Source organism: Babylonia areolata, chromosome 1 (genome assembly GCF_041734735.1).
Source record: "Babylonia areolata isolate BAREFJ2019XMU chromosome 1, ASM4173473v1, whole genome shotgun sequence".
NCBI classification, from domain to species: Eukaryota; Metazoa; Mollusca; class Gastropoda; order Neogastropoda; family Buccinidae; genus Babylonia; species Babylonia areolata.
In genome coordinates this window covers 12,743,962-12,757,789 of record NC_134876.1, presented here as the reverse complement: position 1 = coordinate 12,757,789, position 13,828 = coordinate 12,743,962, and the positions used below count along the sequence as shown (strand labels likewise).

The following is a 13,828-nucleotide window of genomic DNA, read 5'->3' as shown; positions in this document are numbered from 1 at the left end:
CCGCATCATAAAGTAGGAATAACAGTAACAGACTCACCCAAATCACAGTTATCATGCATGTCTTCAAAACAGGTCTACACATTCCAGTTACAGCTATTTTGTGTTAAGTGACAATGATTTTTGACTCTGTTACACAGTTAATAGTTAATGCACTTGCCTCGCTCAAAATAAATCAAAGCATCTAGTTCGTTTACTACACATGGAAATGTATGCTTAAACTAAAAATCAAAGCATCCAGTTCATTTATTACATACGAAAACGTAAGCTGACAAGATCACTATGATTTGCAGACACAATCCTTTTTAGCTCAAGCTAAAAATCAAAGCATCTAGTTAATTCATTACATTTGGAAGCATATGCTGACAACATAATTCCATCTGCAGACACAATCCCTTTTTTCTGCTGTTGACCCAGAGACTAAACTGGATCAAACTCTTCAATACACATCATTCTAAACCAATACTATGACTGTTATCTGTTAGAGTGCAAATCATCCCCGTTAAATCAACTTTCTGGAAAACGGTTAACATTATGTGACAGTGCATCTACACAAAGTGCCATTATTTTACATCGGTGCTTGATGTATATATGTAAACAGTTGTTCTGATCCCATTCCAGCAGTTTCCTGCAGCTGCAGACAGCACAATCAAGTGACTGTGAAGAATGAATCCTAATGTTCAGTACGGACAAACACAGTGATAGTAAGCAAAAAAAAAGAAGCATGGAAATAAGGAACAAAATCACTCTCCATATTTCTCCTTTTTTTTCTTTCTTTTTTTTTTCTAAATGAAGCCAAAAACTAAGCAGCACGAGCATCTGACCATTATACATTCAGCATCCTGAAACACCCTATCATTACCATTATACATTCAGCATCCTGAAACACCCTATCATTACCTTATAAATATTTTTTTTTTAAACTGCAACAATATCCCCCCCCCCTCCCCACCCCCCTAAAAAGAAAAACAACCCAAAAACAAAACACACTCATAAGGAAAAAAAGAAGAAGAAGAAAACAACAAAAACAACAATAAGCAACAAAGAAAACAAAAAAAACACACATAAAAACTTAAGAAAAAAAAATCCATACCACACATGCTTTTTGTCAAAACGAATAACAGGTCAGTCCTGATGCAACAACATCACAGAAGAGTCCAAGACAGACACCGAGCAAGAGAGGGCAGTCCAAACACAAACGCACACAAACCAACCCCAGCAGAATAAGAAGAGCAGAGAAGAGAAGAGAAAGGAAGAGAAGAGAGTCTTTGAGAGGAAAAGAGACGAAGAGTCTTACCAGCATGCCCCGACCTGCGTGGAGGATTGCTAAGGACACTAGAGACGGAGGAACTTTCCTGTGTCAGCCTGACGGGCAGGAGGCGGCACTGTGGGGCCGGACCCCCCGCCCAGGGGGCCTGGCGAGGTGAGGGCGGGCCCTGTCTGCGAGGGCTGGTCACCGCTGGGACAGGGACTTTTGGATTATGGGGTCGCACCTTATCTGTCAGAGCCATGATTTTGCGAACGGCCCCGGGGGACTCTGTGCCTGTTGGTGGAGAGAGAGAGAGGAGAGAGAGAGAAAGAAGAGAGAGAGGGAGGAGAGAGAGAGAGAGAGAGAAGAGATGAGAGAGAGAAGGGACCTCACAGGGTCAGTGCACCAAGCCATGCAGAGAAACACAGGTCATGACACAACACACAGATCACAGCTTCACACCAACAGACAGGTATTATGTGGACCAGGTGGATTTACACATCATCAACATCATTCTGCAATACACTTGTTTTCTGTGGGTAGGGGGGGGGGTTGTTTTTTTTCTCCCAAACGACAACAACAAAATGGAAGTGCAGAAGATTAAAGCTGAAACAGAAAAGATAGCTAGAACTGAATATAAACAAGAAGCCACAAAACTGAAACTCAACAACACCACATGCCACTTTTTCATAACATTTCTGGAAGGAATATAGCTGTTTCAAGTGTCAAGTTCAACCATTAACACACATGCTGATCCTTAGTGCCTCAGAAGAACATGTTCCACAACTCTCAGACACAGTAATAATAATAAGAATAATAATATTAACAATGTATTTGTATAATGCTGAATCATGTGCAGAAACAAATCAAAGCACTCAGTATTAGTGTTAGATATGCATCTGTGTTTACCCCACACAATAACAAGCTGGGTTATTGCCAAGTCTGCAGAAGGACAATGAGGCTGCAGTCCCTGAGGAGGGAAAACCTCCATGAGCAGTAAGGGAGAAGTCTTTTAGTTATTCATGCCCAGCCAACCAAGTGGACAGCAAAGTTCTCCTCAGAGGCTGGACCTTCGGACAAGGGCTGACCACCAGACAGGACACAGAACAGTGCGCCATGCATCAACAGTCAGTCACTTCACCAGCATGCGCCACCCTCACGTTCCAGTGCTTACCAAACTTGGGTCCCACCGGCACCGCCCGTTTCTCCTCCAGGTTGGGAGAGTTGCCCCCTGGTGAGGTGTCCCTCTTGCGAGCTTCACAAAGGAAGAGACCAGCGGCTGGATGAAGCCTTCTTACACAGCTGCTACATGTTCTTTCTAATCTCTTCAACTTACACAAAAACTGACTTGTTGAAACTACTCATATCTGCAGTTTTTTTCTGATGACTGTGAACAAAAGGGACTAGTCTTTCTCTCCACTAGTGCCAATTAAACGCCAAGATTTTACGTGCAAAATGGAGGAATGGACTTTATAAGCTACCAATTTATTATGTTCCTGGGAAATCCAACTCAAAGCCTTTGATGAAAAAGTCAAGGTTCAAGCAATGAAACAACAAGCTGAGATACAGAATATAAATACACATGAACACATTCAAATACACACAACACACAAGGAATCCATACCAAGTCTAAAGAAACAGACACACCAACAGAGACACATGGAGAGAGGGAGTGGCTGAACTCACGTGGAGGTTCACACTGGTTGGACATGTCAGCCAGCTCCTCTTCATTGGTGTTGGCGGGCATGGTGCTGAGATAGGACCTCACCTTGCGCACCATCTGGGCCTGCCACACGTCACCATCACCACACCTTCACCACTTCTCATTTCTTTATCTCCTGGTTTCCCTTGCTTGCTTGGATAATATATTCCAGAATCTTTGCTTGCTTTTGCTTGCTTACCTTTAAGACTGAATTTGTCAAGAGATTTAATCTGAGCAACAATTTCTACATTCTAGAAGCTTTAATGCTCAATGTATATGGAAAATTCTTATTCTTATTTTGGTTGCTATTACCCCCCTGACTGCATAAAGGGTGAAAACAATAAAAAAAATTTTAAAAATCATTAAATAATGTCAATTCCAAACCAATGGAATGACCCCAAAAGAAAACAACAACTGGGCACTAGTACAATCATATTCATACACCAAAGCCTAGGGCATACCACTGGTGTTGACCAGTCTGTCAATCTCTTGCCAATGGATTAAAATAAAAAGAAACTGATCACAAACTTTCTTTAATAGTGTGTTTTCATCTAAAGCAGCAGGAACCACAGAGCTGTGTTCATGAAGTGTGGGCGTAACGTCCATGATAACAACAGATGGGTGAGCGCACACTGAGCAGTCTGGCAGTCAATCTCAGCACTCCAAGGAAAAACATAATCTTTCTTTATCAACATGGAATATGAACTGTACTATTATTTCCAGACATGAACTTTCCAAACTTTTGACTAAAAAGATCATAAAGAGCGTCTTAAGTTAAGGTGTGTGTCAGCAGGATCTACCCACACACAGCCTGATGTGTTTGTAAAGCACTTAGTCTTTGGTCTCTCACTGAAGATAGGGGGCATATAAGTATCAATAATAATGATTTTAATAATAATAACAACAACAACAATAATAAAAATACTAACAACAATAACAATACTACTACCACTACAACTACTATCCAATTAACAAAAACAACAACAACAACAATAATAATAATGGTGGTAGCAGTAACATAATAATAGTAATAACTATGATGATGACAATAATAATATCACTACTACCACTACAGACTGAAAACCCTGACAATGCTGACGAGAGGTGACGTACCTCTTCATACATCTTCTTGGGGTTGGGCAGGGTGGACCCCCGGCGGTACTTGGTGCGACGCAGTGTGGCCATACCTGACACCAGGCTGCTGCTGAACATGCTCTGGGTGCTCAGCAACATGCTGCTGTTGATGGACTGCACACCATGCACAGGTCAGCACGACGTCAACACCACGGGTCTCTCTTCCACACACAAACCACACCTCCCCACACACAGCACACAGTCAACATCACACGTCCCTCACACACATCTCTTACCTAACCGCACACCACATGCTGCTCCCCCCCCCACCCCAGTGAAAACCACATGTCTCCCTCACACACTTGACATCATCATCACTGTGTCAGAGGTATAAAATCCACCACAGCACACCCTGCTAACAACTGCCGTACATACTATTATTGTTTGACCAACGTTATGTGCATGAACATCCATGCTAGAATGAACACTCACACCTACACACGCAGGCACAGACTCCCCCATGTGAACAACAAACAAAAACGTGTGACAGTGACAGTAAACAGTGTTCTGATGTCCCCTTCTCTAATACAGGTTATCATTCACACCGCAACAATAGTAAAACTAATTTTACACACACACACACAAACACACACACAAACAGCAGCATGCTCATGAACACCATTTTCACTTACATATGTAGAAGAACAGAAATGTGTGGTGTGCCTGATCTCCTTGGCGATCATGCGCAGTTTCTCAAAGTTGACCAGTCCCTCCACATAGGAGTCGTTGCCCAGGTGGATGAAAGTCAGGTCCTTCTTCACCACAGGGAAGATGGGGATCTGTCCGCACAGGGCATGGATATGTCTTCATGTGTACACCAATGTCAGTAGGGATATGTCTTCATGTGTACACCACTGTCAGTAGGGATATGTCTTCATGTGTACACCAATGTCAGTATGGACATGTCTTCATGTGTACACCTTGGTCAGTATGGATATGTCTTCATGTGTACACCACTGTCAGTATGGACATGTCTTCATGTGTACACCACTGTCAGTATGGATATGTCTTCATGAGTACACCATTGTCAGTATGGATATGTCTTCATGTGTACACCATGGTCAGTATGGATATGTCTTCATGAGTACACCATTGTCAGTATGGATATGTCTTCATGTGTACACCATGGTCAGTATGGATATGTCTTCATGTGTACACCACTGTCAGTATGGATATGTCTTCATGTGTACACCACTGTCAGTATGGACATGTCTTCATGTGTACACCACTGTCAGCATGGATATGTCTTCATGTGTACACCATTGTGTTGTCAGCATGGATATGTCTTCATGTGTACACCACTGTCAGTATGGATATGTCTTCATGAGTACACCATTGTCAGTATGGATATGTCTTCATGTGTACACCATGGTCAGTATGGATATGTCTTCATGAGTACACTATTGTCAGTATGGATATGTCTTCATGTGTACACCATGGTCAGTATGGATATGTCTTCATGTGTACACCACTGTCAGTATGGATATGTCTTCATGTGTACACCACTGTCAGTATGGACATGTCTTCATGTGTACACCATTGTGTTGTCAGCATGGATATGTCTTCACGTGTACACCACTGTCAGTATGGATATGTCTTCATGTGTACACCACTGTCAGTATGGACATGTCTTCATGTGTACACCATTGTGTTGTCAGCATGGATATGTCTTCACGTGTACACCATTGTCAGTATGGATATGTCTTCATGTGTACACCACTGTCAGTATGGATATGTCTTCATGAGTACACCATTGTCAGTATGGATATGTCTTCATGTGTACACCATGGTCAGTATGGATATGTCTTCATGTGTACACAACTGTCAGTATGGATATGTCTTCATGTGTACACCACTGTCAGTATGGATATGTCTTCATGTGTACACCACTGTCAGTATGGATATGTCTTCATGTGTACACCACTGTCAGTATGGATATGTCTTCATGTGTACACCACTGTCAGTATGGATATGTCTTCATGTGTACACCACTGTCAGTATGGATATGTCTTCATGTGTACACCATTGTCAGTATGTCATGTGTACACCATTGTCAGCTTGGATGTGTCTTCATATGTACACCATTGTCAGTATAGATATGTCTTCATGTGTACACCATTGTCAGCATGGATATGTCTTCATGTGTACACCATTGTCAGCATGGATATGTCTTCATGCGCACACCATTGTGTTGTCAGTATAGATATGTCTTCATGTGTACACCATTGTCAGCATGGATATGTCTTCATGTGTACACCATTGTGTTGTCAGCATGGATATGTCTTCATGTGTACACCATTGTCAGTATGGACATGTCTTCATGTGCACACCATTGTGTTGTCAGCATGGATATGTCTTCATGTGTACACCATTGTCAGTATGGACATGTCTTCATGTGTACACCACTGTCAGTATGGACATGTCTTCATGTGTACACCATTGTCAGCACAGGGCATGGACAGGACTTCACATGTACACCATTGTCAACACAGGACTTCACATGTACACCATTGTCAATACAAGGCTTCACATGTACACCACCCTCAATACAAGGCTTCACATTTACATCAATGTCAACACAAAGCTTCACATGTACACCATTGTCAACACAAGGCTTCACATGTACACCATTGTCAACACAAGGCTTCACATGTACACCATTGTCAACACAAGGCTTCACATGTACATCATTGTCAACACAGGGCTTCACATGTACACCATTGTCAACACAAGGCTTCACATGTACACCATTGTCAACACAAGGCTTCACATGTACATCAATGTCAACACAGGGCTTCACATGTACACCATTGTCAACACAGGGCTTCACATGTACACCACTGTCAACACAGGGCTTCACATGTACACCACTGTCAACACAAGGCTTCACATTTACATCAATGTCAACACAAGGCTTCACACATACACAAATGTCAACATGGACAGGGCTTCACATGTACATCAATGTCAACACAGGGCTTCACATTTACATCAATGTCAACACAGGGCTTCATATGTACACCACTGTCAACACAAGACTTCACAAGTGCATCAATGTCAGCACAAGGTTTCACATGTACACTAATGTCAACATGTACATCAATGTCAACACAGGGCTTCACATGTACATCAACGTCAACATGTACAGGGCTTCACATGTACACCAGTGTCAACATGGATATGTCTTAACATGTACATCAATGTCCATCAATGTCAACAACAAAACAAGAAAAGAAAAGAACTAAAGCTGGTGAGTACACAGCCAGATCAACTGACCACGGGTGGCTGGATGTGTTCACTGTTGAGAAGGTTGCGGTACTTGGCCATGTTGCGTGACGGGTCCATCAAGGTCTCCAGGTCCTGCAGCAAACAGCTACCTCATTCACCGCTTCATGTCGTGCGTGTGTGTGTGGGAGGGGGCGGGGGTGAGGGCGGGGGGTATGAGGGTGTGTGTGTGTGTGTGTGTGTGTGTGTTTGTTGGGAGGAGGGGGGTGGGGGTGTGTGTGTGATCTCACCATCACTATTTGTATTGAGGTAACAATAATGTGACTTTATGCTGAACTAATACATGCATTCATATTTTTCTTCAGCTTCAGCACAGTTCTCAAAATGAAATGAATTTCTGTTCTAGAATTAAGAAAAAAACAACTATGGCATCAGTCTTAGGAAGCATATAGCATATGACACATACTAATATGGAGTAACTAGATAAACAAACATTCACCAGTGACTTTTGAACACCCCACTTTCACCCTTGCCTGCTAACAATCTAGCGATCTGTCACACAACCTCCTGGACACAGTGTGACACAGTGTATCATGGTCTGACCTGAAACATCCTGCAGTACTTGTTGGGCAGCTTTTCCCAGGTGCTGCGAAGTCGGGACACTGACCCATGCCCCAAGCCACTCAAGATGGCAAACATGGAGTTGAAATTCTTGTAGTCCTTGCAGCACTCTACACACAGATGGAATTCAAATATAAACAAAGTCAGCAGTTCACTTACAACTCATCAGGACACATACACTTTAACCTGAAACTATATATGCACTGTCGTGTTCAGGTAATACTATCAAAACACATACTGTTTGTGTGGCACTGTACCAGATGGGCTAGTTCACATCTGTTAGAAATTCATGTCAGTTTTCTGTACCAGTATCTATTCATATTATCTAAATCTTGTGAAGGCAGATTTGTTGGCTCAATCTTAAGCTGATCTAAGAAATAGATAACACAACACTTAAAAAACAAAAGATGGGGCATGGTAGGCTTTTTTATGGCATCAAGATGAAAGATAAGATGGCTGAAAAATGATCATTATCCAATGATGATTCAGTTGTTGGCAATTTGCCGTAAAAAGCTGTACATTTTCAAGAAAGAGAATTGCTGATCTATAGATACCAAACAAAAAATGAGAAAACAGCACTGGATAACCACCTGAACAACCATTAACAGAATCAGTCAATACAAGCAGACCAAGCAGTAACCCAGTGCACCTACTTGCAATCTTGATGAAGTGTTTGATCAGTTTCATCCGCTTCACAACGTTGGGCTCTCCACAGATCTCTGTCACCACCCAGAACATCTCCCGGTTCACCAGCTGAAACAGAACACACACACTGAACAGGGTACAGCCACGCCTATCATTCTCACACAATCCATTGACCAAATAGTAAATAAAATAATCATTATCTTCAGCGCCAATATTCATTTATATCAGTTATCAATTACTTCCAGAAATAAATTCTGAGGAATTAAAGAATCACCTGCTCCATTCATCACATATTTCTAGCAAAACAAAACAAAAAACAATATCTCTGGTAAGCACCCAGAAGTAAGGAAAACAAAAATTATGCACACACACACACACACACACACACACACACACATTCATTCACTCACTCACAACCTGACAAACATCAAGAATCACATCTCTGTAACTCCACAAGCCCCTGTCTCTCACCTCAGCAAACTTGCGGATCATGGGGCAGCCATACTTGGAGTGGATCTCAAAGAGCTCGTCAATGTACTCTGTGGGCTCGATGTCCTTGAAGACCTTGAAGTCCTCCAGGGTGAGCTGCCAGGCTACCTCTGTGGCATTGAGCTGCAGCAGCAGGATCTGGCTCTCCTTCAGCAGCTCCCCAATCATGTCGTCCGGGATCAGGGGCTCTGTGCTCATGTTGTTCTTCAGGTAGAATCTATGCACACGAGGCACAGAACGTCTGAAATCCCCAGCCAGTCCCCAAGGCGGACAGCACAGCACAGCGCCATCCCGTCAGCCCACAGAGTGCCACGCACAGCGCACAATGCCCAGGGGGCGGCAGGAAGGAAGGAAGGGAAAGAGCCAATGAGGTCAAGTCTAGAATACTGCCCTGGACTGATTCTTACCTCACGACATTCACTGTAGCCAGTTAGCACACAGCTGACAGTTCCAGATACACAGGTGTTAATGACTTGTGGAACAGGACACTCGGTCCTCTCTGTGTACACAACATGGCCATCCCAATGTCATCATGACCTGATCAATATTTTTTATCTGTGTCTATCTGACCAAATCTATCAATCAAAGCCTTTGTTGTTGTTTTTTTGTAAACTTCTGGTTGAAGAACAAATGATACTTGCTGTGCTTTACTGGAGCACACCACCAGGAGGCTGATTGTGATCAAAAAGATCTTGGGACTGGGAATGAGACAGGGGAGTCTTGAACATTTTTCTCTGTTCCACATTTTCATATGTTGTCCTTTTACTGACTATGTTGTGTACACAAAGTAAGCAAGTAAGTATGTACTCTGACCCTGATCAAAATCAGAGGAACAATTTAAAAAATATCATGCTATTATTTCTGAGTGCAGTGGAAAAAGACCAACAAAAAAACGAAAAGAATGCCACAGATGCTGTTTGGAAAAAGAGAAAGATGAAAGGCAAATTTCCACTGCACTTAGCTGAAGCGAAAACACACATGACACAGTCTGAGAGAAAATGGGCAAAGTCAGTGACGAATCAGTCATGCAAGACATAAAGAAGATAAAGCTGTAATTTTAAGTAAATGATGGTAAATACAGCTCAGACTGAAAACATATTTCAATGTATCCATGTTGAAATAGGTCTAATTCATCATTACCCTCCATAGATACTTCAATATACGGCATATTTGAAGATCGTTTTCATCACTATCCAATCACATACTAGACACTGTCAAATCTGCACACACAAAAGATCAAGCAGACATGCCATATGCACTTAGCTCAGCTGTTACTTTTGCTCCAAAACCTGGATAAATGTGGTTACTTTTGCAAAAAAACAACAACATAAGCTAGATACAAACTGCATATACATAAAAACCATGACATGCAAATGCAAGTTAATCTGAATTAACATGTGATGAAACAAGCTATTGCCCGTCGTATCAGCCAGACATGCACGCACATTCCCATCCACTGTATTCTGGGTATACATAACTACGTCATATTATGTTTGAATACTGAGTTATTCTTCCTCACCCCACTCCCTCACTCCTCCCTTCCCTTTCCCCTCCTTGCTTCACAAAAGACAAAGGAAAGTATAGGTGTTTCTCAGAAAAACTATATCGCTCGGACACAGGCAACAGAAACAGAAAGAAGTAACAGAAAAAGACACAAAGGGCAGATGGCTGGTCAATACAATAATGTTGTGACCTCTTCGATCTTGATGTGGTTCAGTAACAAGAAAAAAAGAAAAAGAGAAAGGAAAACTTTTTAGAAAGAGAGCACTTCAAGCAACAACTTACCCCAATTCTTGTGTGTTTTGTTGCTATGCATCGTAAAGTGTAAGGCATGAACTGATATAAAAATACATGTGGTGAGATACATTAAGGTACAGAGTAGTGAGATGGTGTGATTTGTAGTGTGGTGGTGTGATGTGATGGTGTATGGTGTGGTGTGTGGCATGATGTGGTGGTGTGTAGTGTGGTGCAGTGTGGTGCAGTCTGACATGTATAGTTTGGTGGTGACTGGTGCAACAGCGTCTGGTGTGATGTAGTCTGTGGTTTACAATCTGATTCGGTGTAAAACATTATGGTACGCCAAGGTTTGGCTGCATGGGCTGTGTTCAGATGCCACACGTGTGACACCACTCGGTCAAGTACTGAACGGTGTGTTGTAGTTGGTCACACATGTGATGCAATAACAACAAGGATACCAAGCAGTGGTTGTGATATTCTGTAATATGGCACATAATGCGAATGCACAAAAAGACGAATCATAAATGTGAATGCACAGAAAGACAAAAATCATGAATGTGAATGCAGAGAAAGAGGAATCATGAATGTGAATGCACAGAAAGACAAATATCAGTGTTGTGTCCGTCTCTTGGCATGCAGACCGACACAAAGTGTGGCCACCACAAAAAAGCAGGAAGAGTGGGCAGCCAACACAACACAAAACACAACAGGTGCCAGCCAATACTTGTTCCATGCCTTCAGTGGCCTGATGGGATGGAGGAGGGTGGGGAGCACACGTGTGCTGGAGGGAGGCTGTAAGGGAGCAGGAGGGGTGACATGTGGATGGGAGAGGGAAATGGGGGAAAAAAAAAGGGTAGGGGTTGGGGGGAGGGGGATCGAGGGGCAGTCAATTTGGGAAGGTAATTCAGGACCAGGGTCAGGGTCAAGGTCAGGAAAGTGCCTTGCTTTCATCTTATCTTTCCACCACCCCCCCCTCCCACCCACCCCCTACCCTCCCAAAACAAAGTGTCAAAACAAAATTAAATGTGAGCAAGAATCGAAAAGAAAGCTGGGCAGGAGAATAAGAACAGGAAAGAAAAAAAAAAAAAGAGAAAAAGACACTGATACATTGTGTGACCAAGTTAGAGCAGTCTCCCCCCACCTCCATCACAGCACAAAAAGGACCATGCAAAAAGCCAGTGAGTTTCTTGGCCCTGTTAAGGACTCTGCTGTCCCAGCCTGAAGCCAAGAGAGACCATGACAAAAAAAAGCCAGTGAGAGGGGCAGACGGTCACATCAGTATCAGTCCGCCAAAAGCTTCAGTCCTGCATGCAGAGAGGCAGTACCCTAAACCGTGGTGGTGCTTTACGGACAGGCTGGGGGGGTGGGGGGGGAAGAGAACGGGCGACGGACAGCCAAGACAACAAGCCTGACGTGTGGCGGTCAGACTGTCACCCCCAGCAGGCAGTGCAGGAGAGAGGGCGGCCTACAGTTCATGTGTGACGTGACCCCATGCCCCAGAGACAAGAGTGAGGTCTGTGCAGGCAGGCACAGTGCTGACGGTGGACACTGGCTGTGGACTGACAGGAGGGACTGGCCGGCATTACACGTGCTACCTGGACAGGGCCCACTGCCCAGCCCAACACAAACAAGCAGGGCCAAACACCTTCACTGGCTGAGATACACATCGTTGCTTCATCCCTACATATACTATGAATCAATGTTCACTAGCAGACAATGATGTAATACATTGTGCTTAGAACTACTGCATCCTCCTCCACACACCCTGCCCCCCACCCCTACTGAAAGAGAACTGAAGTCTCTTGTTAATCCTCACCTCCTCTCTTCCAGTCTGTCATTATTCCCTCTATCTTTTTTTAAAAATTTTTTTAAGTCACTTCATTTTTCTTGAACACAAAATTGTCTTTTAGAAAATACAATAAAATGAACAAAACCCCACAAACTCACTAAGCAAAATCAAATCTGACAAATGAATACAATAAAAGTGAACTGGCATCATTAGAATATGGTCTACACCAAAGAATAAAACTCGGTTTTCTGAAGCACTATCTACTTGTTCATCTCCTTCTAAAAAAACAACAACAAAAACAAAAAAACAAAAAATATTGCATAACAAATGATAGCAGAAAACGAAAGAATTAACAAATAGAAAAAAGGAAAATGCTCAAACCTGACATTCAAATTCATGTCATACAGTGTTGAAAAGAGAACAAGTTGATACATATGCAGCAAACAAAATACTTGGGATACACTATCACCACACATACACGATACGGCGACAAATCATTACAGTTCCAGCAAACAAAATGTTCATGGCAGTATATTTACAGCACCATATCTGTAGCAGTAATATCAAAAACCAAAACAAACAAAAAAAAGAAGAAGAAAAAAAAGGAACCCTCTGAGCAAGACACAAACAAGTCAATAAAACGTCAGGTTCCTGAATTGGTATAGTGCTACAGGTATATCTGACAAAGAAAACAGCTAGCCCCCCCCCAAAACAAAATGTCTCCACCGTGTTGGGTAGTGAGTGACACCAGACCCTCATTTCCAGGCTGTAAACCAACAGAACCTTTTCCCTGCCAACTACCTGGCCACATCAGAGACGCTTCTCCGCACCATCACTGACAGAAATCTCTTGCGGTTAAATCATCGACGCAACCACATCAGCAAGTGACTCAAGTTTTATGTTCATCATGTTGTTGTTGTTTTGCTTTTATTGTTTTCTTTTTTAATAGTATGTGACAGAACACGATATGTTTGTTTGTTTGCTAATTTTCCAGCTCCTAAGTCCAACGCTCTTTTGCAGCTGCTAACTGATGAACTGAAGCTATGCTGTGTTTTGCTTTCTTTATTCCTTTTACTTTTTACCCCAACACATCAATCACTGTCACTTTCATACCAACACAAACTGCAACCTGAAAATAATTTCAACTTCTGAAACAAAAGATATCAATCATTATGTCCCTGAAAATAATTTCAAACTTCTGAAACAAAAGACATTTATCATTATGTCCATTCCATATTAA

General features: G+C 42.5%; 1 protein-coding gene across 1 annotated transcript in view; it reads right to left on the bottom strand.

The window, feature by feature from the left end:
* LOC143279766 (rap guanine nucleotide exchange factor 2-like) overlaps positions 1-13,828 on the bottom strand; it is a 104,154-nt gene that overhangs the window by 16,440 nt on the left and 73,886 nt on the right. Inside the window, exons 17-25 of the mRNA XM_076583904.1 lie at positions 9,045-9,279; positions 8,582-8,681; positions 7,911-8,038; positions 7,359-7,442; positions 4,715-4,861; positions 4,062-4,196; positions 2,933-3,032; positions 2,421-2,501; positions 1,295-1,540 (exon numbers count right to left, since the gene is read on the bottom strand). Of these exons, the coding sequence (XP_076440019.1) occupies positions 1,295-1,540; positions 2,421-2,501; positions 2,933-3,032; positions 4,062-4,196; positions 4,715-4,861; positions 7,359-7,442; positions 7,911-8,038; positions 8,582-8,681; positions 9,045-9,279 (1,256 nt within the window). The remainder of the gene's footprint in view (positions 1-1,294; positions 1,541-2,420; positions 2,502-2,932; positions 3,033-4,061; positions 4,197-4,714; positions 4,862-7,358; positions 7,443-7,910; positions 8,039-8,581; positions 8,682-9,044; positions 9,280-13,828) is intronic.